Source organism: Schizophyllum commune (assembly GCF_000143185.2).
Source record: "Schizophyllum commune H4-8 unplaced genomic scaffold SCHCOscaffold_10, whole genome shotgun sequence".
In the NCBI taxonomy this organism is placed as follows: domain Eukaryota; kingdom Fungi; phylum Basidiomycota; class Agaricomycetes; order Agaricales; family Schizophyllaceae; genus Schizophyllum; species Schizophyllum commune.
In genome coordinates, this window is record NW_026089547.1 from 1,273,006 (window position 1) to 1,299,932 (window position 26,927).

Sequence of the window (26,927 nt, forward strand, 5' to 3'; positions counted from 1 at the left end):
CAGTATCAAGTAGTGTCATACGTCGCGGCATGCGTCGTTCCTGGCAGACAGATCATGGAGAATGGCTGTCTCGACAAGCGGACGGCGAGGTCGGGAAAAGCATACAAAGTCCGCTGGCACCGAGGTTGTGTTATTCATCTTGTTCCGAGTCGAGAGGCGGGCTCAACGAGGGACCTGCTTTAGCTGAATAGCGATTCACGGTCGAGTCGAGGGGGAGGGTGTACTTGTTATCGACGCTCGTAGAAGGTCAACGTTCGCGACAAGGTGCAGCGGCAAAATCCGATCCAACGCCACATTGCTTCGGTTGAGTTACCGAGCGCACGTGTGTCGGTGTTCAACATGGCACAGCCACAGAAGGTGCTCCGTCTTCCCTGTCCGCCAGCTTCAAGCTGTCGGGACTGTATCTTTGCTCGCTTTCTCAATAGGAGTATCTCCGCATCCTTCGGATTCTTGTCACTGCCCTTACTCCATGTCATCCCCATGGATCAGGAGCTCGCGCAATTATGTCTGAACAGCGACCCATTAGAAAGCCTATGGCAAGCACGGGCTGCTGCAATCGGTCTATCCGTTCACAGGCTTCATCTACTTACACTGATCACGGAATCACATACATACTATGCCCTCTCGGGAGTACCCCTTTCACAACTGCCGAAGTCACTCAGCCAGGCGCGCATCACGGTATGGTATAGTCATGCTTTGACAAAGCCCGACGACGACCGGTAATCCCGATGTAGCCAACGCCACGTTCCCGATGACACCGTCCGTCTTTCTACCTTGTTTCTACCACTCACAAAGGACTGACATATAGGGAGATCAAGTGCGTCGCTCATCCCTAACCGTCCTCACCGCAATCATGCAAGAAATCGTACTCTACGACATTCAATCCAAGGTCGGCGCATATTCCTCGACGACTTGGAGGGCAAGGTCAGCCATTGTTGACCTTGACTCGGAGTGATGCTCAACTTTTCTACCGGACAGATATGCGCTCGGATACAAGCGTCTACCGTTTCGCACCGTCTGGGTCGAAATTCCGGATATCTCGGACGTCTGCCGTCGCATCGGCGCACCGCCAACAAACAAGTCGCCCAACGCCAGCGACCAATACTCTCTTCCCGTCATACAGGACCCAAACACAGGGCGCTGCATCTCCGACTCGTTCAAGATTGCTGTCTACCTCGACGAGCGCTATCCAGACGCGCCGCTGCTCTTCCCTCATCGCGACCTCGGCCTTCAGAAGGCCTTCCAGGATAGCTTCCACTGTATCTTCCTCAGCTCAATCGCGAAGCCCTTGCGACGGAAATCGTTCGCGGCTTTCGACGACCGCACAAGGGAGTTTCTTGAGCATGCGCACGGGGTGGAGGTTGCGTCGGATGTATCACTCGAGCGGTGTTGCGACGAGGCGAAGGCCCAAGCGAAGGAGACTTACGCATGGGTGGAGACCTGTATACAAGCGAATGGGAACGACGCTACGTTCCTCGCTGGAGATGTCCTGTCGTACTCGGACCTCGTCGTCGTAGCTTCGCTCAAGTGGTTGAGCAAGGCAAGTGCGGAAGACTGGTCAAAGGTATCGGAATGGCACGACGGGCGATGGCGTAGGCTACTTGCCGCAACGGAGGGACTCATGATGGACGGGCTTGAGGACATGTAGACGAAGACGCGCGTACTGGTATGTATTTTTTGCTCAATACTATCATAAATGGCTGACTCGACATATTATAGACTATAAACGAGCCGGAATTTAGTATACCTCTATCACAATCTATGAGGGAATCATCTTCTATGATTCCCCGGGAATGCCGGTCAATGAAGGTCGGCGGAAGTCATAGCTGAATCCTATGCCGTTCCGGTCGGAATTCCATACTCTACGCCTGGAAGACCCTTGGGTGACGCTTGCGAGAGCCGGGGCTCTGAGCTTGATGGCTGCGTTGCTGATCTGGTCTTGATCTCGAAGGAGGCTTGCGGCTTCGCTTGGCTGGGCTCGCAGGCGTCACTTCTGCAGCCGCCGCTGCCGCCACCTCCAGGTCGCATACGTTGCCTTGCAGGCTCGGATCCGTCAAGTACAGTTCGTGAATGTTCAGTCTGCTGATCTGCATCAAGTTCTTGATCTTGTCCGTCGTCAACGGGTGCAGGTCGGTGGGCATTCGCCACACGCTCAGCTCGACCTGGCGCAGAAGTGGCCGGCAGTCCAGCAGGTCCAACAGAGCGCCGACCCTGGAGCTGTCCATCTTGTCCGACAGCTGCAGCGTCATTCCCAGTTGCGCGAGCGATGGCAGATTCCCGGAGCCCAAGAGATACAACAGCCAAGGATAGAAGTCGCTCGGGAGCTTCAAGGTCAGCCCCTCAAGACCCTGGCACATGGACAGCGCCTGCAGCCCTTTCTCCGGAACCATCTCTACGCCATCCAGCGTGATGACCTTCAGCGTCTGGTGCATGGGTCCCAGAAAGCGATCCAGATGAACGTCCGCCACTGATTCGCCGAACCTTCGCTTGCGGGATATATAGAGGAGTTGCAGACGGGGGAGGGACACGCTGACCACGAGCGCGTTGAGCGCCAGGGAGGAGAGATCTTGGAGGATGAGCGTCGTGAGCGCGGAGGGCTGGATGATGTGGGTGCCATGCTGCAGAGCTTTGCCAATGAGCATCGCCACTTCGGCCCCGGCTTGAGGCCCTTCGGGATCGAGACTTTGATTCGCTTCAAAGTACTGTAGGGACTGTTGGTGGCTCTCGAGGTGGTGCATGATCTCTCCGAAAGACAAGGGGTCGGATGGGATGACTGTTGTGAGTGGCTTGGGCTCGTATGGGGCAGGTGGCGCGGTGTACGAGAACGTCGAAGAAGGGTGCATATCGTCTGAAAGCATCCAAAGTGGCGCTTGCTGAACAGCGGAAGAGTCGCCATTAGTCCAGTCGCGCGTCTGCGCATGGTCGGGCGTCATCGAGGTCATGCTTGCGGTGGTGGCGAAAGGGGAGGGCAATGAAGGGACAATGGGCAACGAGCAACGGTCCTTATATGAATGCGCGGGCGCTCGGGCCGCTTTATGAAATCCTCATGCACGATCACAACCTCGAACAAAGGAGCACAAAGACCTTGCAAAGGCCAATGGCCATAAAGCACGTGAATTGCTATGACAACGCTTGCGATCCCCTTTTGGCAGTACTTGTTTATGATCTGGCCAACAAAAGCAGGCAAGAGTACCCATGCAGCAATAGATGCTGCTCAAATTGCATTACGCCAGAACCCATTATGTAGCGAGCACGATGAGACCCTTCACACCCTTATCTACACCTAGGAGAGCATTGGAAAGCCTGACTGAACCTCTAGAATACCGGGAGGACGGTAGAAAGACACAAATGACAAACGATAGATAGAGGAATGAGAGTAGACACAGAAACACGTATACACAAGCCCGAGATGGATAGATAGCTACATACAAGATGACACACCCGAGGCGGAATAAAGATAGAATAGATATCTGAGGATACAGCCCAGAGGGGAGAGCAGATGAGGCCCATGTTGCAAGGAAAGATATAGATGAGGTAGGGATAGATAGCGAAAAACAACAGTCCTGGAAAGCAAAAGGGAGGCGCAGCGCGATAATTGCATCACGGCACTATCTCCTGATTTGGCGCACGCCGCCGGTCGGAATGCCTGGAAGAGGCTTCAGCGCAGGGAGGCGCAGCTCGGTAGTGAGGTGATGGGTAGTAGGAGGTGGTAGATGCCACTTGGCGGTAGGCGGCTGCCACTGGGAGGTAGATAATTGTTGATGAGACGTCGATGCTTGCGCTGCTAGCGGGTTCCAAGTCGAGATGGTAACTGCCCTCCGCGGTTGCACCTTCAGCGAAAACATGGGCTGCAACTCGCGCTCGGCGTTCAGGAGGGGTGGTCGGTCGTCGCGGGAAGAACGGAGGTCGCCTGCGTCGTAGTCATCTTCGTGACCCATGCCATCGTCGTGGTCGGCGGCGGTGTCCAGGTCGGGGGAAACCCCGACGTGCTCGAGCCCGTCCGATTCGGTGTCCGCCGCATCATCCGCTGGGCAGAACATCCGCCACCCGCACCCCGAGGAGACCCGCGGGTCGTACGAAAGCTGCAGCAGCGCGCCGCAGGCCGCCTTTTCGTCCTCTTCGCGGCGCGCCCGTCCTAGAGCCGAACCCATCTCGGGCGTCGTCGGGCCCTCCGAGGAAGGCGTCTCCGAGCTGAAGCCGTCGGCCTCCATGCTCTGCATGCTTTCCGTGCTCTCGACGCCCTCCATACTCGCCGTGCCCTCCATGCTCTCAGTGCCTTCCGTACTCAACGCGCCGAATCCACTCTCCACAGTGTACCCACCCTCCGCGCTATACGCACCCTCCGTACTATCGCCGCCCTCGACGCTATGCGCCACCACACTAACACAGCCCCACTCGAGCTCGGGCGTCCGGCTGCGCGCGCGAAGGAGTAGCGCCTCATGGTGGACGAGCAGGTCCGCCTGCGTGATGGCGAGGTCGAAGCGGAGGGCGCCGAGGATCTCGCGCTCGGCCTGGGAGACGGAGCAGGGCGGGATGTCGCCGGCGTACATGGCCCAGTGCTGGTTCTTGGGCGGTGCGTCCTTGGTATACTGGGGTGATGTGTGAGTACGGACAAGTCAGTTGGTAAGGGAGTATGGTATGTATCATGAGGGGGTCGGGTATGACGCGTGAAGAAAGATGGACAAGACTCACCTTCGCTGCCACTACCAATGCGCCAAGCACCGCGCGCCTACACGGCCAGCTACCCCTTCCTGACGCGCATCGTCCCCGCGCGCGCTGCAAGTATGCGAGCGCAACATGCACGACAGGGGTGTCGGCGCCCGAGGCCCAAAGAGTGGTGTGGACGAAGTCGGTGAGGTGCGTGCGATAAGGAGAGTAGGGGGTGGGGTCGTGAAGGGAGATGGTAGAAGTTGATGAAGGGGAAGCAACAGAAGAGGACGAAGCTGCAGAAGAGGCGGAAGAGTATGGAAATGGTGCGATCGCAGCAAGGGCGGCGTCGACGAGAAGTTCTGCAAGATACATGTGATTAGGGGTGTGCCAAGGTGAGGAGCAATGACAGCGGCGCACCTACGAGATCATCGGTGATGCCGAGGTCAAGGAGCTCATCCAGGACAGGGGAATGCGAGGATGGTTCGACTAGGCTGGCATGGTGGACGTGGCGCGTGCTGCGGGTGGTAGCCGTGGTCTTCAACGAGCGCGACATGATGGTGTGCTTCGCCATGGATAGGATGTCCTTCACGCTTCGCTGCGGTCGTGATCGACGATGGATAGAAGGCTGGCGTTGCAACGAAGCTCCTCGTAACGTGTGTGGGGGAAGGTCGGGAGGGGGTCCTGACGGGTAAGGGTACGATCGTCGTTCGGGATAAAAGCTCCCCATCCCTTCGTCCTCTCGACCCATTATCGCGACCGCGAGTCTTGATCTGCGCACCCTGACACCTCGATCTCATCCGAGACCCTTCGCGGCAGTGAGGGTCTACAGCAGAAGCTGCTGCGCGGGACAGCCTGAAGTAGCACGAACTGCCCGGACTGCGCGTGAGGTCCTCGGGTACGCGGATGATGTCCTCGCGCGGGCGAGCCGCGGATTGATGCCCGAGGGAGCCAAGTGCAGGGGGGCACCGAGGTGTAAGATTGCTGGGACAGCCACCAGGGGCTCGGGGGAAGGAGTGTCGGATCCACTGAAAAGTGGGTTTACTTCCGGGGTCAGACACCGGGAGCAGCGGCCGTTGGGCGCTGTGAGCGCCGGCGCCGACTGCACGGGTGGTGAGCGCGGGGAATGTACAGGAGAGGGGAAGGGGGAAGAGAGTGATCGAGGGGGAGGGGAAGAGGCACGGCGATCAGAGCCATTGTTTTCGCCTACCGCATCTTATAGCGCGCCTATTCGGCTAACGCGGCGATCGACGCCGACGAGAATGCAGCAATAGACGCCGACGCGGCGGCGTGAATTAGGCGGCGCGCGCACGCATTTGGCACGGCGCAGGTGCGCAAGGCACGGCGCGAATATCCGACGAGAATGCACAGGCCACAGCTGCGCGTCCCGATGTCACGCAGGGCCTCGGCCAGTTTTGGCCTACAAAAGCATGCGCGGGCGCCTTCGCGTCGGGCTTGCTCCCCTGCGAATTCGGGCTCGATGCCCTTCACACACAAATCGGGACTGGGGGTGGGTACGTGAGTAAGGGCTCTACAGCAGGTGTAGAGGGCTCTTACGGTTATGAAGTTGCATTAGTGCATGATACGTCTATAGGGTAGGTGCTACACGGTAGTTTGTACATACAACATGGGGTATCCATCGTAATTTCTTTGACTTGACTGGGGACGAGACGGGACGAGGGAGGGAGGGGTAGCTTGCTATCCCCTACTCGCGAGGTAGGTCTGGTACTGCGCCGGGGTAAAGGTTTTCTAGGCAAGGGAGGGGGGCTGTGAGGATAGGCCGGTCACGGGAGGTATAGACACACCTGCGAGAATGCATGCATCTGCGCTATTTCGTTCTTCAACATCTCGTTCACTGGAAAGCAACCGTGAGTTGGTATGCGAATACGGAGGGCAAGGGAGACCGTACCCATGCGGTGCCGTGCGAGGGTGTTCTTCCCTTCGAAGGCCTGGGAGGTACGAACACTGATCAGAGAACAAGCGCAGCAGGGGAGGTGGGGGAAGAGAGAAAGAGACGCACAGGACTAACGAGGATGATCGCGTAACTCTCCCCGCATCCGCTCGACTGGTCCTCGATCTCCAGGTGCGCGACTGGAATCGCATTTCTGATGGCAGCTTCGAGCTGTGTAGTGTCTATGGCCATTGCAGCAGTGAATTAGTCTTGGCACTGTTTGCTAACGCAGGGGAGAATCTGGGTGAACTGGAAGAGCAGCGCGTCGCGGGTGAATCTGATAAGATGAGAAGCGTCGTCACGCATGAACTTACCGCATGGAGCAGTCTCCAGACAAACAAACAAACCGAACAAACAAGACGTACTAACATACGAAGATGAATTCCTACCGTCGCACATGTAGTCCGATTGCACGATTTCAGTACTCAGAAGACATCCATTAGATCTACTGATTGCCACGGAACTCTGCGGAGGCCAAATCGCTGGAGTTCCGTGTATAACCTGGGAGTTCCAACGTCCGATCACTTTTGCCGATTCAGGAGGATTGCCATGGAACTAACTGGCTCTGTACGTAGACGAGCGGTGCTGTCTTCCTTTCCTCAATTTTATCCGCCGTCTCATGGATCGTCGAGCTCATGAGGGGATGTAGACACATGTTTCGCGTGAACTCGCCCTGCGGGGCCGTCTCCAGACAAACCAGTTGCACAAACAAGACGTTAGCAGTACTTGCATCCAGCGGTAGGCCGGCGTCTTGGAAGATAGGTCAAAAGAGGGAAGAACATCTGCGGTGCCGATGCAACATCCTATGTCGAGTACAATCAATAGCAAGCGACTCTCTTTCCACTTTTCCTTGCCTGAGTCTGCACAGAAAGGAACTTGCTCAATCCGAGGTCTGAATATGCACAATATACATTTTTAGGAGCGCGACGACCTATCGACATAAGTACTACAGGTGCGTGCACCGAAATCAATCCATACATAACCAAGGGTATGGGCTCATCGACCTCCGCAATCAAGCGGTACGTGCCGCGATCTTGCTCTTGAGCTTGTCGTTGACGGCGTCCATGTACTCGTTTGTGACGACCCAGTGCTCGCGCTTCATGTTCTTGCCGTGGATAGCCAGGGCAAGATCCTTCGTCATGATGCCGTCCTTGTCGATGACCTCGACACACGACGCCTCCAAGTCCCTAGCAAGTCATTGGTCCCGAGCAGAAAGTTCTATTGAGACAAGCGACTCACTTGCAGAATGCCGTCAACGCATCGTTGCCGTCGAGCTTGGCGCGGTGAAGCAGGCCGCGAGTCCACGCAAAGATGGACGCGACCGGGTTTGTCGACGTCTCGTTGCCCTTCTGCCATTCGCGGTAGTGCCGAGTGACCGTCCCATGCGCCGCCTCCGACTCAATCACATCCCCGTCCGGCGTGATCAGCTCCGAGGTCATCATCCCCAGCGAGCCGAAGCCCTGCGCCAAGATATCCGACTGCACGTCACCGTCGTAGTTCTTGCACGCCCACACGAACCCGCCCGAGCTCTTGATCGCCTGCGCGACCATGTCGTCGATCAAACGGTGCTCGTAGTAAATGCTCTTCTTCTCGAAGTCGGCCTTGTACTGCGCCTCATAGATCTCCTGGAAGATGTCCTTGAACCGGCCGTCGTACTTCTTTAGGATGGTGTTCTTCGTGGACATGAAGAGCGGAGCGCCCTTGGCGAGCGCCATCTTGAAAGAAGCGTGGGCGAAGCCAGTGATGGATTCATCGGTGTTGTACATGGCCATGGCGACACCGGGGTCCTTGAAGTCGAAGACGTTCATGGTGGTGGGGGCGGAGCCGTCCTTGGGGGTGAAGACGAGCTCGAGGCGGCCTGCGCCAGGGACGATGTAGTCCGTCGAGCGGTACTGGTCACCGAATGCGTGGCGGCCGATGGTGATGGGCTTTACCCATCCCGGAACGGGCTTGGGGACGCGCTCGAGGATGATGGGCTCACGGAAGACCGTGCCGCCGAGGATGTTGCGGATCTGGGGGACACCATGAGAGTGAGAAGAGAGGGGGGTAGAGGCGCACGCACGGTGCCGTTGGGGGAGCGCCACATCTGCTTGAGGTTGAACTCCTTGACGCGCGCCTCATCTGGCGTGATGGTTGCGCACTTGATGCCGACTTTGTTCTCCAAAATGGCCTTGGCTGCGTCCACCGTGATCTGGTCGTCCGTCTGCACGCCCCCGGCACGCGTCAGCATCGTTCCCCCTCCTAGCACACTAGACCACGCACCGCATCGCGCGCCTCCAATCCCAGGTCATAGTACTTGATGTTCAGGTCCACGTACGGCAGAATGAGCTGTAGAAGAGCAATACATCAGCACGCAGCACTGCGAACATAGAGCGCGACCGCACCTCCTCCCTGATCTTCTTCCAGATGATGCGTGTCATCTCATCGCCGTCAAGCTCGACGACCGGGTTCTTCACGGCAATCTTCTGCGCCGCAGCGACTGCGAGACGAGTCTATCAGCGGCGTCCTCTCCGAGCGACACGGGAACCACTCACACGCCCGCGCCGACTGCGAGAACGAGCGAGAGGAGAGCGCGTACACCGAGAGGGCCGTGCGCCGGGCGGCGAAGCCGCGCATGTAAGGGGCGCGCGCACAGAGCATCGTGGTATTGGGAGCTGGGGGTAGGATGAGGACGTGTGCGCTACGCTGCTGGCGCCTCCACGCACGAACAGGGCAAAAAGGTTCAGGTCAAGAAGCGCTGACCGTTGAATATGACTCGCGCAGCTGACCCCTCCGGACGTACACGGCGCAATACCGCACCGTCCGCGCACGCCTGACAGCCGGGTAACACCTGACCTTGGTCTCTCACGACGAGGGGAACGGTAGGTGGGGAGAGGAAGGGAAACCCGCCAAGTTCGCAGTGCGAGGCGCTCGTCTAGCCCGGTGTGGGCTCCTGCAAGATGCACATAATAACAACGGTCGCTAGTCTCTGGAAGGAGGCCCTCGGTCTATTCCAAGGCCATAAAGGTATACGCAGGACGCGCCTACCGCCGAGGGATATGTATAGATGTCTACTTCGTCCCGTCCCAAGTCCTTCACTGCCAGTGTCCCATTGGGCAAATCTGTACAATATGCATTTCTTGAGACAGCCCTGAGAGGTGAGGGAGTATGTGTGTTGGGGGGAGCGACAGGGGGCAGCAGCGCCCTTCACGATAAGTACAATAGAAGTGGAACGACAGCTGCAGAATGTGAGTTCCGTAGCAATCCGCCTGAATCAGCGAAAGTGATCGGACGATGGAATTCCCACGTCATTTACGGAACTGCAGCGTTGCTGCAGCGATTTGGCCTCCACTTCCGTGGTACTTGATGTCGTCTGAGCCTCTGGCTCTTGCAAGACGTCTGGTAGTAGGTGAATGACCAATGATATGTCTACTACAGCACCGTTGATAATAATACTGGATAAATACCACGCATTCCGAATCCCCCAGTTGGTACACTTGAACCCCTTCATGTGCTCACATTATCTTCGCAGACTTAGGGGCAGAAGGTATGCGTGTAGCTCGCCGAGAGGGGCGAGTTGCGCACTGCTTGGTGGTCGCTATCCTGGTGATAGGCCTGGTCGGTCGGGCACGAGTTCGACGTGCAAGTAACAGACTGGCCGTCAGTCGCTGACAGACGAGCTGGGATGTTGACGTTGCCGCCAACGAACGAGAGGTTCCAATACGTGCGCTCGCCGCCCCACTGGCCGGCGTTGCCGTAGCCGTACTCTGAGTAAATTGCGTGGGCGGTAATGCCCGCGTCGTTGCAGACCAGTCCGCCGTTGCAAGCACCTACGCGCGACGTAAGTCCCTAAAGAGTCATAAGGAACGTGCCAATCTCACCAGTCTTGCAGTTAGCGCCGTTAGAATCGCAGCCCGTACGTCCCCAGCCGCGAATGCCCTAAACAGTGCTTTAGTACATCGAGGGCATGCGTCTCCTGCTTTTACGCACGAGCTGGTGGCCGTCGATATTCCAGGAAACGCTCTGGCCGGGGTTGAGCTTCGCACCGAACCTGACCGAGTTGTCGACCTGGCCATTGGGGGCCTTGCCGACGGCGGGCCAAACAGCTACGCAAGGAAGATCAGCGGGCTGTCGCATCGATAAGCAAGACAAGCTCTACTCACCGTAACTGCACTGGTTCTTGAAAGTGATCGTGTACGCGGATGCAGACATAGACGCGGCGAGCGCAACGAGGATGGCAGAGGTCTTCATATTTGCGATGGAGGAGAGCGTAAGACGTGGAAGTATCGAGGCGGTGATTGAGTCGTTGAACTCGTTGAACTTTTGAGAGCAGTCCTCGAGCTTTTATATTGGGTGACAGCGAAGAGCTACGCCCTGTAAGAGACCTAAGGGAGCCAAGAAATTGCATACCTGCTGACACCGTGAAGAACGGTGTGTAGCAAGGCACGGCGTAGGAGGGGCAAGCCCACAAGGGGGCTAGATTGGCCGTAGCTCGAGGACGCTAGTACGCAACTCGGCCGCAAGAGGCGGTGCATTGAAGACAGCCCGCACCAGAATCAAGGCCTAGTTAGAGATGCAATGAACGTAATCGACGGCCGTAGGGTGAGGCGTGCTTCGAGGTAATGGGTCCGCTATGAGGATATACAACGTTAACGAGGCACAATTCAAGGCATGTCTACCTGTGACTGCCGAGAGCGATGTGGCCTTGCATAGTCTCTGGGTAGCGACGTTGGCTAGCACGGATGAAAGTGCACGGTGAGAGGCGATACATTGGGAACTGTCGGAGCCCTCTGGAAACAGCATCCTGTCATCATTTCTCGGTGATGAAGAGAGAGGTGTGCGCGCCAAAGGATAGACGAAGAGAATAAGATCGCCGCGGGTTTGAGAGACTGGACCATGTGATTGCGGTAATGCATTGTTTTGGGACGCAGTTTGCGAGGTCGCGAACTGCCGCAGCCCAGTTGAGGGGTCAAGCGAGAATGCTCATTCCGAGGAGTGATGGTTGGGTCAAAGAGCGGGTCGAATACCGTTCTTTGTAAGCAGAGCGGTCATGGAGAAACAACAAGGGAACACTTTCAACCTTCCTTAGCTCAGTTGGAAGAGCATCAGACTGTAATGGTTACAACACCATGGGGCATGATTCCTATGATACTGTAACATATGCTTTACATGCGTTAGATGCATTCGTTTTTCAGATAACACCACCTCCTGCAACTCCAGCATCCCTTCTTAGCTCAGTTGGAAGAGCGTCAGACTGTAATTGGATAACATCTGAATGTCGCCCGTTCGAACCGGGCAGAAGGGAATGCGGCGACTCTTTTTTTGCCAATCCCTTTGCATGGAGGGCCAACGATGGCGTCGTACTCGACCTCCTTGTGAGAAGCGGGCTTGGACAAATTGGTATGCATCCGCTACGTCGAGCTCACTGCGTCGCGCGCGCGACTGTCTGCGTCGTCGTGATCAGGAGCGGGAGCCTTGGCGCGTCGGGCGCCGCTGACACGCCGTGCGCCCTCTGGTCTGCCGATGGTATCCGGCTTGAGTACCTTTTTGAGCGCGGCGAGCTGGGCCTTGGTCTGGCGGCGAAACTCGGCGGTCATCTGGCGCGTAGGGAGCGGCGGAATGTTGGACTCGGTCAGCTTGCGAAGGCGGCTGAGGAAGCGGTGGTGGGGGCCGGGGAGCGCCATAATGTCCCTCCTCTGCCCCCACCACTCACATATATACATCGGCGGACTGGCTGGTTCAGACTACGAGAGGAGTGAGAGGCGACGACTGGTTCAGACAATGTTCCCTGGTTCAAACCGCGCGTAAAATAGTGGGTCGCCTGTTCGAACCAGGCAGGAAGGATTACTTTTGACTTGACTCCATGCCTCTTTTTCGCGCTGAAGAGAAGCAGAAGTCGTGAAGCGGCTGCCTTCATATGCGTCCGAATATTGAACTGTGACACCGACTCGGTCACACGTCACTCAATATCACAGACTTGATCGCGTTTTTGGGCAGGCTCTTCTCCCGGACGCTTCAGTTTCCCTCCAAACCTCCTTTCGCTCGTTTGACGACGAGTCGAACAGATTCGGCGCTTACCTTCTCTTACAATGGTCTTCCCATTGGCGCCGGCGCTGCGTAGGTCCCTTTTGTCTCGCGGGGCGACCTCCGCATTCCTTCACCGCTCTGCTTCCTTCCTCGCCGGAAGGACTGTGCAAGTCGGTCTGGTGCAGTCTCTGAGGGCGTCAAATGTACAGCTTAGCAGGACAAGATGGTGCGTCGTGAATTTTTTGTCGTCGTATGCGGAGAAAGTAACAAGTCCACCGCAGGCAATCGACTGCTGCCGCCCCTGCGACCGCGCACTTTACTGGCTCGGCCGAAGATGAGCTTGCTTTCGGTGAAGGCGACGGCGGGGATAGGCCCGCACCCACCCTCGACACGCTCCAGGGCAAGGTCTCCGAGGAGACGCTCAAGGGTCTGCGCGACATGGGCATCACCCGGCTCTCCCCCGTCCAGGAGGCCGTCTTCTCCCACCTCCCCGCGCTTGCGGTTCCCATCTCCCAGCGCCCAGAGGGCAGCAAGGACACACGGGACCTCCTCGTCAAGGCGCGCACGGGCACGGGCAAGACGCTCGGCTTCCTCGTGCCTGCGATCGAAATGCGCAAGCGCTCGATCGAGGCCGCGGGCGCCGCGGCGCTGAAGGAGGCCACTAACGAGTCGGACACGCGCCTGCGTAGACAGGCTGAGCGCTCGTTTGCGAGGGGGAACGTTGGTACCCTGATCATCAGTCCGACCCGCGAGTTGGCCACGCAAATTGCGGCGGAGGCAATCAAGGCGACCAAGTACCACGGCATGGAGGTTCGCCTGTTCACGGGCGGCGCCAACAAGAGGATGCAGATGCGGGACTTCCTCAGGGGTCGGCGCGACATCGTCGTTGCGACGCCTGGTCGTCTGCGGGATCTGCTCACCACGGAGCCGGATATGAAGGCCGCATTCGCAAAGATGGACTTGGTGAGCAGCTCATTTGGGCCTTTCCCATATCTCAACATTACTAACGTGCATCTCAGCTCGTTCTCGATGAGACCGACACTGTCCTCGAGATCGGTTTCCGCGACGACCTCGACGCCATCAGCGAGTACCTTCCGACGGCCGAGCACCGTCAGACCCTCCTTTACTCCGCTACCGTGCCCCGGAATGTCCAGCAGGTCGCTCGCAACTTCATGCACAAGCAGCATGAGGTCATCGACTGCATTAAGGACGACGCGCCCCCCGTTCACGCCCACGTACCGCAGTACTTCACACTCCTCCCCAGTGCTCGCGACCAAATTCCCCACCTCCTCCGTCTCATTGCTCACGACCAGATGACGAACCCTGGACACTCGAAGGTCGTCGTCTTCTTCCCGACATTGAAGCTCACGCAGCTCTTTGCCACCATCCTACGGAGTCTGGCCTCGAAGACAACACCTGCAGGTCGCGCCACGCGTGTCCACGAGCTACACTCGAAGATGACGCAGGCCGGGCGTGACAAGGCGTCGCAGGCGTTCAGGAGCGACACGTCGGGCGCCGCCGTCATGGTCACCTCCGACGTGTCTGCTCGTGGGGTTGACTACCCGAATGTCTCGCGTGTCATCCAGGTCAGCATCCCCTCATCGAAGGAGCAGTACATCCATCGCGTTGGCCGCACCGGACGCGCGGGGTCGAAGGGCGTTAATCCTCGCGGTGACCTTGTCTTGCATGAATGGGAGGGCGCGTTCGCAACTTGGGAACTTGCGGACATCCCTATCAAGCCCACCTCAGTTGACGCGCTGAAGGACGAGGTTGCGGACCTGGCCTCGAAGTTCGACGCAGGCGATCTCCAGCTTCCATCCGAGTTGCGCCGCTCAAGATTAGCGGAGTCTTGGACAGGGGACGCCAGGCAAGTGGTGGACGAAATCGAGACCGCTACGCAGCAGTTGTTGCGCCGCGTCGACGAGATCGCCGTGCGGGATACCTTTGTCTCGATGATTGGCTTCTACTCCGCGAAGGTTGAGACACTGCGCACCAGTAGGGATGCCGTCGTCGAGGCGCTGCGTGCGTGGACAGTAGACGCCATGGGGCTGGCGCAGCCGCCATACGTGTCACCGAGCTTCCTGCAGCGGATCGGCATGGGCGACACCGGCAAGAAGAGCAGCCGTGGCGGCGGATATGGCAGCGGGTTCGGGCAGCCGAGGGAGCGCTCAACGAGGAGAGGAGATGGGCCGCGGCTATCGAAGCCGTGGACGGGCAGGGGGCGGCCAAGGTCTGATGAACATGAAGACCGCGGCGGCTATGAGGGAAGGAGGGAAAACAGGGGGTACGAGGGCCGCAGGGAACGCCGCGAATTCGACGGGCGGAGGGAGTACCGCGACCGTGACGACTTTGGCGGCAAGAGGGAGCGCAGGAACTCGTACGAGTCCCGGCGCGACCGCTTCGACTTCGACGCTTGATCGCGCCGCTGGTCGATCTCCCATCCCCTTTCCCCTCACGACACACGGCGGCAGGCTCACCAGTGAGTCTGGCCGCAGACCTGATGCTGCATGGTGGCGGCTAACCGCCATCCTGGGGTCGCATCCACCCCAACTCACGTAGAATACTTGTACAGTCACTTAATACGGGGCGCCTAGGGCGCCAGAGGCGCTAGCCACCAATCACAACTCACTCCTCCGGGGAGATGCTCGCGCGCCATTGTCTTTCCCGCACGTGACCTAATCATCGACAATGATCGCGACGCGCTTTGAATAAAAATTTGCACGACGCGCCTCTGCTCTCGCACTCACCTACCCTCGCTGCTGCTCGCCGTCGTCGTCGCCAGCAATGACCAAGTACATTCTCGTCTCGGGAGGTGTCGTGAGCGGCATCGGGAAGGGTGTCATCGGTGCGTGCGCTGTGCTTCGCGTCGCGTGAGGATGGGGACCAATGGATCGTAGCCTCATCGACGGGGTTGCTGCTCAAGACGCTGGGCTTGAAGGTCACGGCGATTAAGATCGACCCGTACATGAACATCGACGCGGGGACGATGCGGCCGACGGAGCACGGTGAGTAGCATGGCTGATGTTATCGCGCGGACTGAGGGAGCTGATTGGTCTTTGCAGGCGAGGTGTACGTGCTGAACGATGGGGGTGAAGTTGACCTGGACCTGGGGAATTACGAGCGCTACTTGAATGTGACGCTTTCGAGGGATAACAACATCACGACGGGCAAGATCTATAGGGAGGTGATCGAGAAGGAGGTGAGTGATAAGCTGGGTCATTGCGAGCCAGTGTTAATGTGCATATAGCGGAGGGGTGATTACCTGGGGAAGACCGTGCAGGTATGTACAGACTTTGGCAGAGGGGAAAAGGAATATTGACTGAAGTCGGCAGATTGTCCCTCACGTCACGAACGCCATCCAAGACTGGATTGAGCGCGTCTCGAAGGTCCCCGTCGACGATACTGCCGAGGAGCCCGATGTCTGCATCGTTGAGGTATGTTCTAAGAACTTGGTTTGTCAATAACTTTGCTCACATGTCGCCCAAGCTCGGTGGTACCGTTGGCGACATTGAGTCTGCTCCCTTCGTCGAGGCCATGCGCCAGTTCCAGTTTCGCGTCGGTCACGACAACTTCGCACTTATTCACGTCTCTCTTGTCCCCGACATCCACGGCGAGCAGAAGACGAAGCCCACGCAGACGACAGTGCACTCCCTTCGCGGCTTGGGCTTGCTGCCTGACTTGGTGCGCACGTTCGTCATTTCTGGGCTCGAACAGCCTTCTTATAACCCCGTCAGATCGCTTGCCGTCTCATCGTCCCTGAGCCTCTCCAAGCCCCGACTAAGGAGAAGATCTCCATGTTCTGTCACGTCAGGCCGGAACAGGTCTTTGGCGTTCACGACCTCGCGTCGGTGTACCACGTCCCTCTCTTGCTGCGCTCGCAGGGTATCATCGAGTACCTTCGCAAGAGGCTGTCCCTCGACACCGTCAGCATCACGCCAGAGATGAAGCTGAAGGGTCAGAACTTGGCGAAGCGATGGGAGGACATCACAAGCAGGTATGCTCTCCGTTGCTTGCATTGAGGCAAATGGCTGAGGCACAGTATAGCCAGGAGCGCTTGTTCGACTCTGTCAATATCGTCTTGGTTGGCAAGTACACTGATCTGAAGGACTCGTACATGTCCGTCACGAAGTCGCTTGAGCACTCTGCGTTCCGTGTGCATCGCAAACTGAACGTCCTGGTGCGTCTTCTGCGTCATCTTTCCAAGTTTGTACTGACAGGTACCAAAGTGGATCGAGTCGAGCGACCTTGAGCCTCAGGCAAAGGCAGAGAACCCCACGAAGTACTATGATTCGTGGCGCACAGTCGCCAGCGCCAACGGCATCCTCGTCCCCGGTGGCTTTGGGCACCGCGGCACGGACGGTATGATCATGGCCATCAACCACGCCCGCGAGAAGAAGATCCCCTTCCTCGGCATCTGCCTCGGCTTCCAGCTCGCCGTCGTCGAGTGGGCGCGCCACGTCCTCAAGATGCCGCACGCCACCTCGTCCGAGTTCGTCAAGGACACCGAGGAACCCGTCATCGTGTTTATGCCCGAGATCTCGAAGACGCACATGGGCGGGACGATGCGCCTTGGCCTGCGCCCGACGGTATTCCAGCCGGGCAGCGAGACGTGGTCGAAGACGCGGAAGCTGTACGCGGGGGCGGAGAAGATCTGGGAGCGCCACAGGCATAGGTACGAGGTGAACCCGGCGTTGATAGATCGCTTGGAGGGGAGTGGGCTGCCCTTCGTGGGGAAGGACGAGAAGGGGGAGCGTATGCAGATCCTGGAGCTTCGTGGTGCGTACACGTTCAATCTTCAGATGCGTTCGCAAGCTGATCTTCGCGATAGATCATCCCTTCTTCGTTGGCCTGCAAGCGCACCCTGAGTTCTGCACTCGCCCGCTGAACCCTTCGCCGGCCTTCCTTGGGTTCGTTGCTGCCGCCTGCGGTCCTGAGGTGCTCGAGCAGCAAATTGCGTACCAGGCGCAGAACTTCACGCCACCTCACCCGGAGGAGGCAATGGTCAGCGAGGAGATTCTTCGTCAAGGCGTCCCGATCGCAAAGGGCAAGACGCTCGAAACCCAAGAGGTCTTCGTCGACGGCAACTCGCGCGACAGCACACCGGAGTGAAGGCTCGACGTACTGTAACAACACCACACCTCCCTCTCCACTATTTATTGAGTCCCTGTACTCACTAAAAGCTTTGCTTATCGTAGAGCATTCCGGTCTCGTTCATGTTCAGACCGTGAAGTAGATCTCTGTAGAACATTTGACAGCATCATAACCTAATACCCCACGCACCCCTCGCATTGTAGCATTACATAGTATATCTGTAGCTCTCAATAGAATAATTTTGCAGGAATGCTGCGCTCACCCTGCGCGCCAGGAGAACAGGTCGAGTACGCCACCGTCACAACCACGTGCACAAAGTTGAACTCTGTGACAATACGTTCGGACTTTGCCGACAGCGTTTTCTCCCGGCCGCACGACCCCCCTCAGTGACCCTGACCTCTTTGCAACCGACTGAAAGGCTTTGAAGATTGCATTGGTCCATGCAAAAGAAGTCTGAGATGACATGGGCAGCAATACAGCCCTTGAACGTGCTATAAGCCATCGCGCAGACTCGCCACCCGGAAGGCGTCGTCAACAAGCTCGCGCTAAGCTACAACGACCGGTCGTGAGCGGATCCCGCCACGGAATGCTATAGACGTGCGTGACAGCGACAGCGAATACTTTCGCTCCGGAATACCAACCTTTAGTTCCTCCGCTGCGACTCACATACACTGACTTCCACAGTCGCAACTGCGTGAAGTACGGGTTAGAGGTGAACATATGCCCGCCACGTTCTACATGTCGCCCCCGAACATCGATTCCGAGCTCAGCGGGTCGAGCGCTCTCCCAGCCACGTCGGCGCAATGAACACGACCTCGACGACAAATTCCTTCCGCACGGCACGGTCACGAGGCGGCTGACGCATAGAACATTGGCGCGTAGCCGTGTCGGGAGTGCGGTAGAGAATTGGGAAGATGTCTGATGAGGACTTGGTATATAAACCGTGTTCTTTCCGTCCGTCATACCCCGCTGCTCCCTCGCTGAATCCCCGCCAGAGACCTAGACAGTCGCTCGTCCTTAGCGACCTCGTTCCAGGCTGGCGCACGTGCCGTGTCAATAGACATCCTTTCGGAATTCGAACGACGGCCCCCTATCTGAATTTGACCTCCTTTAGCTATGGTACGTTCGTCTCACACTGTGGAAAGGCATCCTGTGGCTCAATGTACTGCACACAGTCCCAGTCAGCGACGCCTTTACAGTCATTCCTGGGTGGCATAGGCCTAGTCTTGCCCGCCCACGCGCTCCTTCTCCTTAATGGGAAGGTATTCGGTATTTCTGGCTTCATGCACCGCTGCCTGCGTGGAGATAAAGAGGCTGCCGCTGGAGTCGCTGGTCTTATAGCTGGTAGGCACTAATGTTGCCATGCCGCTCACTCTTCTTGACTAAATTTCCTTTTAGGCGGTGCCGTGGTTGGCCTCATTGATCGCGCAGGACCATCGCCTATCACTCTGCCGTTGTCTCTCGTTGCTCTTTCCGGAGGACTGGTTGGACTCGGCACTAAGGTTCGTCCTATAGGCTCTCATTAACTCTTGGACACTGACAGCTGTCTGAAAGCTCGCTAATGGTTGCACATCTGGGTAAATAACCCGGTAACGTCGAGATTCTGTCCAAGCTGACGTTCATCTTAGCCATATGGTGTGCGGACTATCGCGCCTGTCAATTAGGTATGGCGAACTCCTTGTGTGATATACTCGTTCGCTCATAATTTCAGGTCGCTGGCCGCCACTTGCACGTTCTTTCTGACTGGAGTCTTGACTACGCGAGTGCTACACAGTACATCCAACGGCACTCTCAGCGTCGGCACGGATTGGTCATTGGGCTTGCACGGCTACAGCCTGCTCGCTGCGCAACTTGTGCCGCTCGCTTTCATAGCTGCGTCTTATCTCAAGCCTGACGTTAGAACGACTGACTGTCTTGCGCGTGCTCACAGATACTGATACTTCATCCAGGCCATAGCCAACGACGAAGAAAAGAAAACAACGCGTTCGACGTCTCGCCTTCTCGCCGCCTTCACAACCGCCGTCGACTTCGCACTCGCTCTCCGTCTCTCCAATCTAGTCGACCCGCAGAAAGTCCTTTCCTTCCTCGTCCTTCCGCCCGTCGTGCGTAATATCGTCGACGCGCCCCTCCGCGCCGTTGGTCTCATGACTGGTTCCCCCACTCGACCCTTCGATCCATCGCTCGCGTTCCTCGCCGCTGGTGCGCTGCCCCTAGGCATGGCCCTATACCGTTTCTTCAGAGGACCGGAAGTCCCGCGCCTAGGCGGGCAGTGGAGCATACCCAAGGGTGGTAAAGTCGATGCGCGTCTCATCGTCGGCGCGGCGATCTTTGGCGTTGGGTGGGGGATGGTCGGGATCTGCCGTGAGTCGTTTTCCTTTTCGTATCCCAGAAGGATATGTAAAGCTGAAGGTATTGTAGCTGGTCCGGCACTGGTCAATTTGGGGCGCACTCTGTCGTCGAAGACTGACTTGGGCCCTCTTTTGGTCTGGTTGAGCACGTTCATCGTGGGAGGGTTGATCGCGCCTGCGTGAAGGCTGGACTGTGATAGCAGTCCTGGTTTTACTGAATGCTTCCGTGTGTGCTCTTGCTCTCCACTTCGCTCGAGCTTATGTCCATACAAGGTCCCCTTCTGCCCCTTGTTTACGGTCTCTCGAAAATGTACCCTATATCCGCCCGCCATAGGCCGAGCGAGGTTCAATGCCACAGCTCTATCCTTCTGATAGGAGGGAGTGCCCAATTGCGCGTGCTTTGGATGAAACGCTCGCAACGCGCCTAGGTAAAAGCACCGTTAACCTCCTCTTCTTTGCCTTACCCTCAATTCATGTGCATTCCCGTCCGAGTCCTTCCATTTGCTTGATGGTGGCGAAGGGAAGGGGGTGTATCGCTGGCTACAACCGCGCGAGCGCCCTGTCGCTCAACTGACGCCGGGCGATCTGGACTTCACCCACTCGAAGCAACATGAAAGCACCCTCTAACTCACCGGCACATTGTCCCGATTCTGGGCATCGCGCGCCGATGCCGATGTCAGAAGCGACGAGCCCTCGTTAAGCAACAATCACCCCTTGGTCGAAGCGACATAACATATCAAACAGGTGAGTCACCTCTCGAAATGAACTATCGAACGCCACAGGCTGATTTCATCTCAAGAAAGGTTGCCTTCTGTTCGGGCGGGCCGTCTGGGTGAATATTTCCGCAGGCTGAAGTTGCAACACCCCTCACCCGGGAGCGCTGGACAGATCGCGTAGCTTGCACCTGCTTATGAGTGCCACCACCGTCATTAGGTTCGCGGGTCGTGCAGTTGAAGTTCAACATCACCATCACGTGACTGTCTCCATCTGCAGGATCGTCTCTTCCCCAGGTGCTTTGGGTCCTTCATTCGGGATTAGATGCACTCAAGGACCACAACCTTGTGCGCACAGACCTTGCGCAAACCCAAAATAGAGCGAGAAACCCCGATCCCAGAACAGAGTTTCTGCCCATGTGGGCGCCGCTTCCTCGCCGAAACGCACGCTCCGGGGGGTGTGGGAGCTCATTGGGACATGGTCTGCTTCTCGAGCGGACGGCATTATGGCCGTGGCACGGCGAGCGGTCCAAGTGCCTTCGTGAGAGCGAAGGAGGCGGCAGGCCGTCGTCATGGGCAAAGTTGGACTGTATGAGCAGGGCTGAGGGTGAGTCACGCGGGGCTGACGCTGCGGGATTTACAGCATGGGCTACGTATGGGATAGCCCAGGTATGGTGCGTGACACCTAGTCACCGCTACTTTTGTACAAGCGCTGATGGAGGTGACACAGTCACGCTTTCCCTTTTTCCTCTGACGAAAGTGTAGCAATGGGCAAGGGGAACAGATCTGTCAGAGGAATAAGTCATACGTCGAGTTTTCGAAAAATAGTTCCTTTGGAATTGGCCACATTCCTAATTAGGAAGGTGGGAAATCATGTAGGTCCACATGTGCGCGCCCTTCATCTGTTTGGTACGGCGTTCATGCCATTCAGTTGGAGGTTGTAAACAGCATTTATAGCATTATGACCCTGATGCATGTGTCTGGTCCTGCCTACAACCCAGCTCAGGAAGGCATGTGCAAGCATGGGCACGCGACGCCCTTTGTTCACCTCAGAACCGATGTCACAGACCCTCGAAGCAGGTAATTGAGGACGCAAAGATAGCCTGTTTGCCTCCCATAAGTTCTGACCATGGAATCCCTCCATCGTAGGCCCTCAGCGACCATTTTTAATCTGATTTTTGCCGATTTTTCCGCTGCGCGGCCGATTTGGCCGCTGTGACAAACTGGTGGTGACTAGGTGTCACGCACCATAGTGCTGGTTATCGTACGAGGTCTGCATCGATAAGTACTGTAGCGTGGATTGAATGACCTCGCGGAAGCTTGAGGGAAGATGAAGACGAAGGGGGCAGGGCTCAAAATATTATATAACATCGACTTCATACTTATATTCCATTGCACTTCTCCTTCCACCGTCGAGGATCTCTAACGCTACAGGACACCGTATAAGTAGTACAGGCCAGCTCGAGGCTGGTACTGTAATTGGGATTCAAGAGATAAGTGAAATATAAGGACGTACACGGGACCTAAGCCGCCAGTCGTGAACAGACACAGACACAGAGACGAGACACAAGGGAAACGCGTGAGCAACGCTGCTCTCGCCGTCGAAGTGTAAAGGTACAGTTGAGTGGAGAAGCAGAATCAAGCGGGGACGAGGGAACAGAACCAAGCACAGGAGAGCGGAAAGAACAAGCGTGCCGTCGCCAGCGAGGGAATAAATTAATGGCACAGGTAGGGTAACGCGTATGCGAGTCGAGAAGTGATATAGTTTGTGCTGTGTTGTGTTGGAACAATACGGGTACATCCAGCCGAAGAGGGATACATCCATCCGAAGGAGGAAAGACAGATAGGCGGAAAGGAAGGGGTATCCAGACGAGGGATGTCGACAAGCCAAAGGAGGGTGTATGGTGCTTTGGCCTACGAAGGACGCGCGCAAGGAGTCGACAACGCGCGAGGGTCCGCGCGCGCTCAGAACGCCTTGACCCCGTCGAATTGCTGGTCCGGGACGAGCGACTGGAACTCGTTCGCGTAGATCTGGTCGTACGCGCCGAAGCCCATGGGCATCGGCGTCATGTCCACGGCCTCGCCGCCGAGGAAGTCGGGCCCGCTGAGGAAGGTCTTGTCGGGGACATCGGTCGGAGCGTTCCACCAGTCGTCGGCGACGCCGCCCTCGCTGACACCGCCCATGGTACCCGCACCAGCCATGGTACCCTCGCCGACCATCATGCCTTGACCGTATACCGCGGGCTGCTGCCCGTACTCGGCTGGCTGGTGGACGTACTCGGTGCCGTACGCCGCAGGCGAGCCCATGTACGTTGATCCGTAATCCGCAGGAGAGGGCAGGTCGCACGGCGTGGGGTAGGAAGCGGCGCCGTTGTCGCTGCAATTGGTCGGCGGCGCGGCGTTGAAGTTCTGGTATCCTCCATTGTTGTTCATGTCGCTCGCGGTGACCGGCGTCGGGTAGTACATCCCCGAGGCGTTGTACTCGGGCGCGCCAACGCTCGTGTCAATGGTGAGCTGCCCGTAGGGGGACGGCGCGGCGTAGACGGGCGTGGGCATCGCATAGGTCGGACCTGCGGGCATCTTGGTGTTGTACGGAGGTTGCGCAGCGGGCGAGGGCGCCATGTACGAGGCGGGCGACGGCGTCGGATACGGTGCCATGGGTGCATAGGCCGGTGACGAGGCATCGTAGGCCGGCGATGACGCATCGTAGCACGGCGAGGGCGGCGCGATGGGCGAGGACATGTCCTGGGGCGGACCCGGAGAATACTCGGCGGGAGAGGGTAACGAGATGGGGCTCGAGGCAGTCGCACAGCGGGGACTGTACGGGGTGGCGGGCGCGCGCGATAAGGAGACATTCTCGTTCGGCGCCACCGGCGTCAGAGGATCGACCTCGACAACCTTGGGCGCAGCGCATGTGTTGGTGAACGAGAAACCGGCGAACGACTATGGACAGCGTCAGCTGAGGAAAGAAACACACGAGAGATAACATACAATTTGTGGGTCCGGCTGGTCCTGACCACCGAAGGATTGCGGTTTAGGGACCGGTGGGAAGCGGGCCACGGCCGAGCGGTCCTCGGGTTCAACAGTCGAGGGGCGGCGAATAGGGTCAGGGAGCTGGAGGAACTCGTTCGAGCGGCGGATGTGCTCCGTCTCCTCGGGCGGCGCCGACGACGAGCGGCGGAAGGCGCTGGCGGTCACGGGTGGCTCGAAGCGCGTGACGGCAGGCTTGACGCGGGAACTCTCCCAAGCCTGCAGTTCCTTGTCTAGCGCATCGTCCGTGAGTCCTTCGGCAATGAGCTCCGTGATCTTCTGAATGCGTTCTTCGTCGATGGGCGCCATGTCCCGTACCTGACGCTTCCCCCCGATGTAGCTGGGTAAGTGGCGCGGCTGGAACTGGTAGTCCGGGAAGCGCAGGTGGTGCTCCTTCGTGGCGTCCGCGGCGCGGCTGTACCAGTAGGTGCGCTCGGCGGGGGGAAGCTGCTTCCAGGCGGCGGCCACAATCTTGGACAGGTTCGCGTGCGAGTTCTCGATCGCCTTGCTGACCTTGTGGGCCTTGATAAAGGACGAGCGGAAGATGATGAAGGCGTTGGGGGGACGGGGGATGTGGTTCACCGAGCGCTTGCGCTGGTGGGACCGCTCGCGGCGGGCGTCCAGGTACTCGCGGGCATCGCGCGAGTAGGGCTCGAACTTGTACTGGGTCCAGGCGGCGTCGCTGCTGTAGGACTGGGGAGTGACGTTCTCCGTGAAGGCAAAGTCTGAGGGGCCGTTGGCAACAATTGTGGCCTTCCAGACGGTTTGGGTGCCTCCGGCTACGGGGGGAGTGGCTGTCAGCGTGATCGACGGCGAGCAGGGCCGTCTGTGCTCACCGGCTCCCTTCGCCTTCGTACCCTTCGACTGAGACTTTGGTTGCTTGCTGCGAGTGGGCGCCATGACGGTCGGTGGAGAGCAGGGCGGGTGCGCAATCAGAGGGGGCGAAATTCGAGGGGGAAGCACACGGGGCGCATGGGTGAGAGCTAGCCCTTAAATGGCGGCCACCCTGGCTGGTCTATTAAATCTCCGAGTGATCCAAGGTGATCCATCAAGATTCACGAAGTCCTCCAACGCTCAGATAGGCATGTCAGACCCGTTCCTGCTCGTCCCTCGGCCTCCATCACCATCAACTTCAGCTTTCCCTTTCGGCAGATCGCGCGCACGTGCAGCCACTTTTGCTTCCGCCCAAGTTCAACATCGATAAGGTTGCTTCCGAGCTTTATATCCGTGGATGCAAACCTCTGAGCCTCCCTCGACGCTGAAATCCAGCAGAGAGCTCGTCGAAGAGCGTGCACAAAATTTTCTAGCGCACTGCCGGCATCCGATATGGCATCATCATGTGGCTGCCTGGCGCACCCGATTGGCGGTGCCCGGGGGGCACGGTCGAGCATTACGTGGGTGAGAACCCTTTTCTTCTTGGTCGGGCCCCTCAGCAGCAAAAGCCACCGACGTGCCAGATCGCCCAAAACCCCTAGCCATTTTCCAACCGAACGTCGTACGCATTCTGGAAATGAACAGAGCACTCCCCCTCAACCCGATGAAGCCCGCCCTACCCTCTCGACGCAGGGCTCGACGCTGCGCTGCAGAGAGGCCTGACGGATGATGACGGATGAGCTCCCCTTCCAAGCTTGATCGCCGTTCGTCTTTACTCGTAAAACACCTCGGCAAACGTTTGCCGCAAACCTTCAGTCCCAGTTTGGTTGTCCTTGTCCCTGCTTAGCTACAGTCGCCCCCGCCACCATCCCACATCCCTGGACCAGGCAATGCGCTCCACTGTGAAGCTAATCTCTGCTGGAGCTCAATCGCGGGCGGCCTGCGCGCGTCGAGAGGGCAAAGTGCAGAGAACCACTTCGACGATTCATCGCTATCACCACGAGGCGGACGAAGTGTAAAAACACCCGTCGACGCTCGCGGTCATTCGCAGCCCCGGGCACGGCGTCTGAAGGAACAGCAAAGATCTCGTGGCCGCTGCGGGCGGAGGCGCTCGGTGGACGGTCGATGCTCTGCGGAAGTGGGCTCCAGGGGTTTGAGCAATGATGAATTCATACGGCGAACGCCGCCACCGCGCAGGGTCCTCCACACCATGCTAAACAGATAAGTGGAATAGTAGGCATCGCTCTGCTGCTAGGCCAGCCTTACATGGTCCAACCCTGGGCAAATATGACATAGTCTGCAACGCTCGACGTCGCTAAGTCCCGGGAATATCTATGCGGGTGCCAACCGTGCTAAGCCAGGTCGGGGAAAGCGCTCTCTCGCTAATCGAGCGCCAGGGTGACGAACGTTCTCACCCGGACTGATGTGCGAGCCGAGAGTCTTCCCTGCGATATTCGACAAGTGGGCGCCTCGAGTGCATACGGAGTCGAAGGAGTTGTATATTCTGCGGGACAGGTAATTATGTGTGTAGGCGCGAACATCGACACGCGTGCACAAATGCGCGCGAACCGCGTAGCCCGATTCTGCCGCGGACGGCCAGGGACCCACATTCAAGAGCACGGCAGCACCAACGCACCTGACTGACCCCGTCCCCCGCCCTCACACGCAATGAGCGCCTCGAGGCAGCCCGAAGCCCTCACAGCACCGCGTAGCAATGAGACGGAACATTGCCAGCCTTCGCCGTCAACATGAGGTTGACTCTGTATAGTGATCTCGCAGCGCAGTGAGGGACATTGTGCTGGCAAACAGTATAGCGGGCCTCGTGGCGCTAGACTTCGCATGGCGTTAGACTTCGTATTGCGTTAGCGTTCGGCGGCACCGTGTAGCCCTCAGCGGCACTATGTAAGCTTCAACGGCACGCGCGGCCAGAGCTAGGCTGCGGTGATGCACCGGATATGCCACCGGGCGTGGGTGCGCGCGAGGGGGAGGCGGGGGTCCAGGCGATGGAAGTGCGTCAGCGGCGCGGGCCGCGGTGAGCCGATAAGAGTTTCGCAAGGACCTGGGAATGCCGGTGGAGAGGAGAAGAGGGGGAGCGCAACCAGCTGGGTTCTCGATCTGCGAGCGCGCGCCGGCGAAGTAGCCGAGAGGGCGCAGGACTTTGGATCTTCGATAGGGACACAGGTCACGGCGTATTGCAAAGAGCGACGAGCGCGACCGAGGGACGGAGAGGAGAGCATAAATTCGGAGAGGGCGCCAGCCATCGAGCAA

General features: G+C 58.0%; 14 protein-coding genes and 1 non-coding gene across 15 annotated transcripts; 6 read left to right on the forward strand and 9 right to left on the reverse strand.

The window, feature by feature from the left end:
• The first annotated feature begins 378 nt into the window (after positions 1–378).
• Positions 379–1,939, forward strand: SCHCODRAFT_02680459 (uncharacterized protein). Its single transcript, XM_003028884.2, has 3 exons — positions 379–924; positions 979–1,666; positions 1,720–1,939. The coding sequence occupies exons 1-2, from the start codon at positions 854–856 to the stop codon at positions 1,646–1,648; spliced, it is 741 nt and encodes a 246-aa protein (XP_003028930.1). The 5' UTR covers positions 379–853; the 3' UTR covers positions 1,649–1,666; positions 1,720–1,939.
• On the reverse strand, positions 1,863–2,942 carry SCHCODRAFT_02691932 (uncharacterized protein; the record flags this gene model as incomplete). Its single annotated transcript, XM_003028586.1, has 1 exon — positions 1,863–2,942. The coding sequence occupies one exon, from the start codon at positions 2,940–2,942 to the stop codon at positions 1,863–1,865; it is 1,080 nt and encodes a 359-aa protein (XP_003028632.1).
• Positions 2,943–3,172: 230 nt separating this feature from the next.
• Positions 3,173–3,487, forward strand: SCHCODRAFT_02058672 (uncharacterized protein). The gene has a single exon (XM_050341643.1). It carries the CDS (start codon positions 3,208–3,210, stop codon positions 3,364–3,366), a length of 159 nt encoding a protein of 52 aa, XP_050198553.1. The 5' UTR covers positions 3,173–3,207; the 3' UTR covers positions 3,367–3,487.
• SCHCODRAFT_02551638 (uncharacterized protein) lies at positions 3,173–5,216 on the reverse strand. Its single transcript, XM_003028585.2, has 3 exons — positions 5,068–5,216; positions 4,693–5,009; positions 3,173–4,589 (listed from the first exon to the last, which is right to left on the reverse strand). The coding sequence occupies exons 1-3, from the start codon at positions 5,201–5,203 to the stop codon at positions 3,609–3,611; spliced, it is 1,434 nt and encodes a 477-aa protein (XP_003028631.1). The 5' UTR covers positions 5,204–5,216; the 3' UTR covers positions 3,173–3,608.
• Positions 5,217–6,204: 988 nt separating this feature from the next.
• Positions 6,205–6,893, reverse strand: SCHCODRAFT_02637217 (bola-like protein). Its single transcript, XM_003028584.2, has 4 exons — positions 6,668–6,893; positions 6,557–6,596; positions 6,453–6,502; positions 6,205–6,396 (listed from the first exon to the last, which is right to left on the reverse strand). The coding sequence occupies exons 1-4, from the start codon at positions 6,788–6,790 to the stop codon at positions 6,346–6,348; spliced, it is 264 nt and encodes an 87-aa protein (XP_003028630.2). The 5' UTR covers positions 6,791–6,893; the 3' UTR covers positions 6,205–6,345.
• Positions 6,894–7,491: 598 nt separating this feature from the next.
• Positions 7,492–9,316, reverse strand: SCHCODRAFT_02637221 (isocitrate dehydrogenase NADP-dependent). Its single transcript, XM_003028583.2, has 6 exons — positions 9,133–9,316; positions 8,983–9,077; positions 8,861–8,926; positions 8,661–8,801; positions 7,838–8,610; positions 7,492–7,785 (listed from the first exon to the last, which is right to left on the reverse strand). Exons 1-6 carry the CDS (start codon positions 9,236–9,238, stop codon positions 7,611–7,613), a joined length of 1,356 nt encoding a protein of 451 aa, XP_003028629.2. The 5' UTR covers positions 9,239–9,316; the 3' UTR covers positions 7,492–7,610.
• A 628-nt stretch (positions 9,317–9,944) lies between these two features.
• Positions 9,945–11,088, reverse strand: SCHCODRAFT_02637223 (Osmotin, thaumatin-like protein). The gene is made up of 4 exons (XM_003028582.3): positions 10,741–11,088; positions 10,568–10,683; positions 10,459–10,516; positions 9,945–10,407 (listed from the first exon to the last, which is right to left on the reverse strand). Exons 1-4 carry the CDS (start codon positions 10,826–10,828, stop codon positions 10,112–10,114), a joined length of 558 nt encoding a protein of 185 aa, XP_003028628.1. The 5' UTR covers positions 10,829–11,088; the 3' UTR covers positions 9,945–10,111.
• Positions 11,089–11,800: 712 nt separating this feature from the next.
• SCHCODRAFT_t201 lies at positions 11,801–11,882 on the forward strand. Its single transcript has one exon. It is a non-coding gene; the product is annotated as a tRNA-Tyr (tRNA).
• A 106-nt stretch (positions 11,883–11,988) lies between these two features.
• SCHCODRAFT_02511860 (uncharacterized protein) lies at positions 11,989–12,300 on the reverse strand (the record flags this gene model as incomplete). Its single annotated transcript, XM_003028581.2, has 1 exon — positions 11,989–12,300. One exon carries the CDS (start codon positions 12,298–12,300, stop codon positions 11,989–11,991), a length of 312 nt encoding a protein of 103 aa, XP_003028627.1.
• Positions 12,301–12,583: 283 nt separating this feature from the next.
• SCHCODRAFT_01132534 (DEAD-domain-containing protein) lies at positions 12,584–15,261 on the forward strand. Its single transcript, XM_003028883.2, has 3 exons — positions 12,584–12,830; positions 12,886–13,567; positions 13,624–15,261. Exons 1-3 carry the CDS (start codon positions 12,667–12,669, stop codon positions 15,019–15,021), a joined length of 2,244 nt encoding a protein of 747 aa, XP_003028929.1. The 5' UTR covers positions 12,584–12,666; the 3' UTR covers positions 15,022–15,261.
• On the reverse strand, positions 15,153–15,614 carry SCHCODRAFT_02058798 (uncharacterized protein). Its single transcript, XM_050341644.1, has one exon. It carries the CDS (start codon positions 15,575–15,577, stop codon positions 15,284–15,286), a length of 294 nt encoding a protein of 97 aa, XP_050198554.1. The 5' UTR covers positions 15,578–15,614; the 3' UTR covers positions 15,153–15,283.
• SCHCODRAFT_02512917 (CTP synthase) lies at positions 15,570–17,713 on the forward strand (the record flags this gene model as incomplete). The annotated part of the gene is made up of 9 exons (XM_050343282.1): positions 15,570–15,609; positions 15,667–15,803; positions 15,852–15,884; positions 15,937–16,038; positions 16,091–16,285; positions 16,339–16,598; positions 16,649–16,781; positions 16,831–17,380; positions 17,433–17,713. 9 exons carry the CDS (start codon positions 15,570–15,572, stop codon positions 17,711–17,713), a joined length of 1,731 nt encoding a protein of 576 aa, XP_050198555.1.
• Positions 17,714–18,066: 353 nt separating this feature from the next.
• On the reverse strand, positions 18,067–18,759 carry SCHCODRAFT_01332726 (uncharacterized protein). Its single transcript, XM_050341463.1, has one exon. The coding sequence runs from the start codon at positions 18,656–18,658 to the stop codon at positions 18,227–18,229; it is 432 nt and encodes a 143-aa protein (XP_050198556.1). The 5' UTR covers positions 18,659–18,759; the 3' UTR covers positions 18,067–18,226.
• Positions 18,760–18,855: 96 nt separating this feature from the next.
• On the forward strand, positions 18,856–20,226 carry SCHCODRAFT_02513543 (uncharacterized protein; the record flags this gene model as incomplete). The annotated part of the gene is made up of 7 exons (XM_003028881.1): positions 18,856–19,039; positions 19,094–19,197; positions 19,250–19,272; positions 19,324–19,359; positions 19,407–19,615; positions 19,652–20,056; positions 20,114–20,226. The coding sequence occupies 7 exons, from the start codon at positions 18,856–18,858 to the stop codon at positions 20,224–20,226; spliced, it is 1,074 nt and encodes a 357-aa protein (XP_003028927.1).
• A 2,122-nt stretch (positions 20,227–22,348) lies between these two features.
• Positions 22,349–24,781, reverse strand: SCHCODRAFT_02058879 (uncharacterized protein). The gene is made up of 3 exons (XM_003028580.2): positions 24,623–24,781; positions 23,748–24,565; positions 22,349–23,699 (listed from the first exon to the last, which is right to left on the reverse strand). Exons 1-3 carry the CDS (start codon positions 24,684–24,686, stop codon positions 22,722–22,724), a joined length of 1,860 nt encoding a protein of 619 aa, XP_003028626.1. The 5' UTR covers positions 24,687–24,781; the 3' UTR covers positions 22,349–22,721.
• Positions 24,782–26,927: the final 2,146 nt, after the last annotated feature.

Excerpts from the sequence above, each read along its gene's own strand:
- SCHCODRAFT_02680459 (XM_003028884.2), top strand. The coding sequence starts at position 854 with ATGCAAGAAATCGTACTCTACGACATTCAATCCAAGGTCGGCGCATAT. Across the intron at positions 925-978 it reads TCGACGACTTGGAGGGCAAG|ATATGCGCTCGGATACAAGC; the intron begins GTCAGCCATTGT and ends TCTACCGGACAG.
- SCHCODRAFT_02058672 (XM_050341643.1), top strand. The coding sequence starts at position 3,208 with ATGCTGCTCAAATTGCATTACGCCAGAACCCATTATGTAGCGAGCACG.
- SCHCODRAFT_02551638 (XM_003028585.2), bottom strand. The coding sequence starts at position 5,203 with ATGTCGCGCTCGTTGAAGACCACGGCTACCACCCGCAGCACGCGCCAC. Across the intron at positions 5,010-5,067 it reads CATCACCGATGATCTCGTAG|AACTTCTCGTCGACGCCGCC; the intron begins GTGCGCCGCTGT and ends TGTATCTTGCAG. Across the intron at positions 4,590-4,692 it reads CATTGGTAGTGGCAGCGAAG|TATACCAAGGACGCACCGCC; the intron begins GTGAGTCTTGTC and ends ACATCACCCCAG.
- SCHCODRAFT_02637217 (XM_003028584.2), bottom strand. The coding sequence starts at position 6,790 with ATGGCCATAGACACTACACAGCTCGAAGCTGCCATCAGAAATGCGATT. Across the intron at positions 6,597-6,667 it reads CGATCATCCTCGTTAGTCCT|GCCTTCGAAGGGAAGAACAC; the intron begins GTGCGTCTCTTT and ends CGTACCTCCCAG. Across the intron at positions 6,397-6,452 it reads AGATGCATGCATTCTCGCAG|AAAACCTTTACCCCGGCGCA; the intron begins GTGTGTCTATAC and ends TCCCTTGCCTAG.
- SCHCODRAFT_02637221 (XM_003028583.2), bottom strand. The coding sequence starts at position 9,238 with ATGCTCTGTGCGCGCGCCCCTTACATGCGCGGCTTCGCCGCCCGGCGC. Across the intron at positions 9,078-9,132 it reads CTCGCAGTCGGCGCGGGCGT|TCGCTGCGGCGCAGAAGATT; the intron begins GTGAGTGGTTCC and ends CTCGTCTCGCAG. Across the intron at positions 8,802-8,860 it reads GATTGGAGGCGCGCGATGCG|ACGGACGACCAGATCACGGT; the intron begins GTGCGTGGTCTA and ends GGGGGCGTGCAG.
- SCHCODRAFT_02637223 (XM_003028582.3), bottom strand. The coding sequence starts at position 10,828 with ATGAAGACCTCTGCCATCCTCGTTGCGCTCGCCGCGTCTATGTCTGCA. Across the intron at positions 10,684-10,740 it reads CAAGAACCAGTGCAGTTACG|CTGTTTGGCCCGCCGTCGGC; the intron begins GTGAGTAGAGCT and ends TTCCTTGCGTAG. Across the intron at positions 10,408-10,458 it reads CGGCGCTAACTGCAAGACTG|GTGCTTGCAACGGCGGACTG; the intron begins GTGAGATTGGCA and ends CGTCGCGCGTAG.
- SCHCODRAFT_01132534 (XM_003028883.2), top strand. The coding sequence starts at position 12,667 with ATGGTCTTCCCATTGGCGCCGGCGCTGCGTAGGTCCCTTTTGTCTCGC. Across the intron at positions 12,831-12,885 it reads CAGCTTAGCAGGACAAGATG|GCAATCGACTGCTGCCGCCC; the intron begins GTGCGTCGTGAA and ends AGTCCACCGCAG. Across the intron at positions 13,568-13,623 it reads CATTCGCAAAGATGGACTTG|CTCGTTCTCGATGAGACCGA; the intron begins GTGAGCAGCTCA and ends CGTGCATCTCAG.
- SCHCODRAFT_02058798 (XM_050341644.1), bottom strand. The coding sequence starts at position 15,577 with ATGTTCATGTACGGGTCGATCTTAATCGCCGTGACCTTCAAGCCCAGC.
- SCHCODRAFT_01332726 (XM_050341463.1), bottom strand. The coding sequence starts at position 18,658 with ATGACGGACGGAAAGAACACGGTTTATATACCAAGTCCTCATCAGACA.
- SCHCODRAFT_02058879 (XM_003028580.2), bottom strand. The coding sequence starts at position 24,686 with ATGGCGCCCACTCGCAGCAAGCAACCAAAGTCTCAGTCGAAGGGTACG. Across the intron at positions 24,566-24,622 it reads TACGAAGGCGAAGGGAGCCG|CCGGAGGCACCCAAACCGTC; the intron begins GTGAGCACAGAC and ends CTCCCCCCGTAG. Across the intron at positions 23,700-23,747 it reads ACCAGCCGGACCCACAAATT|TCGTTCGCCGGTTTCTCGTT; the intron begins GTATGTTATCTC and ends CGCTGTCCATAG.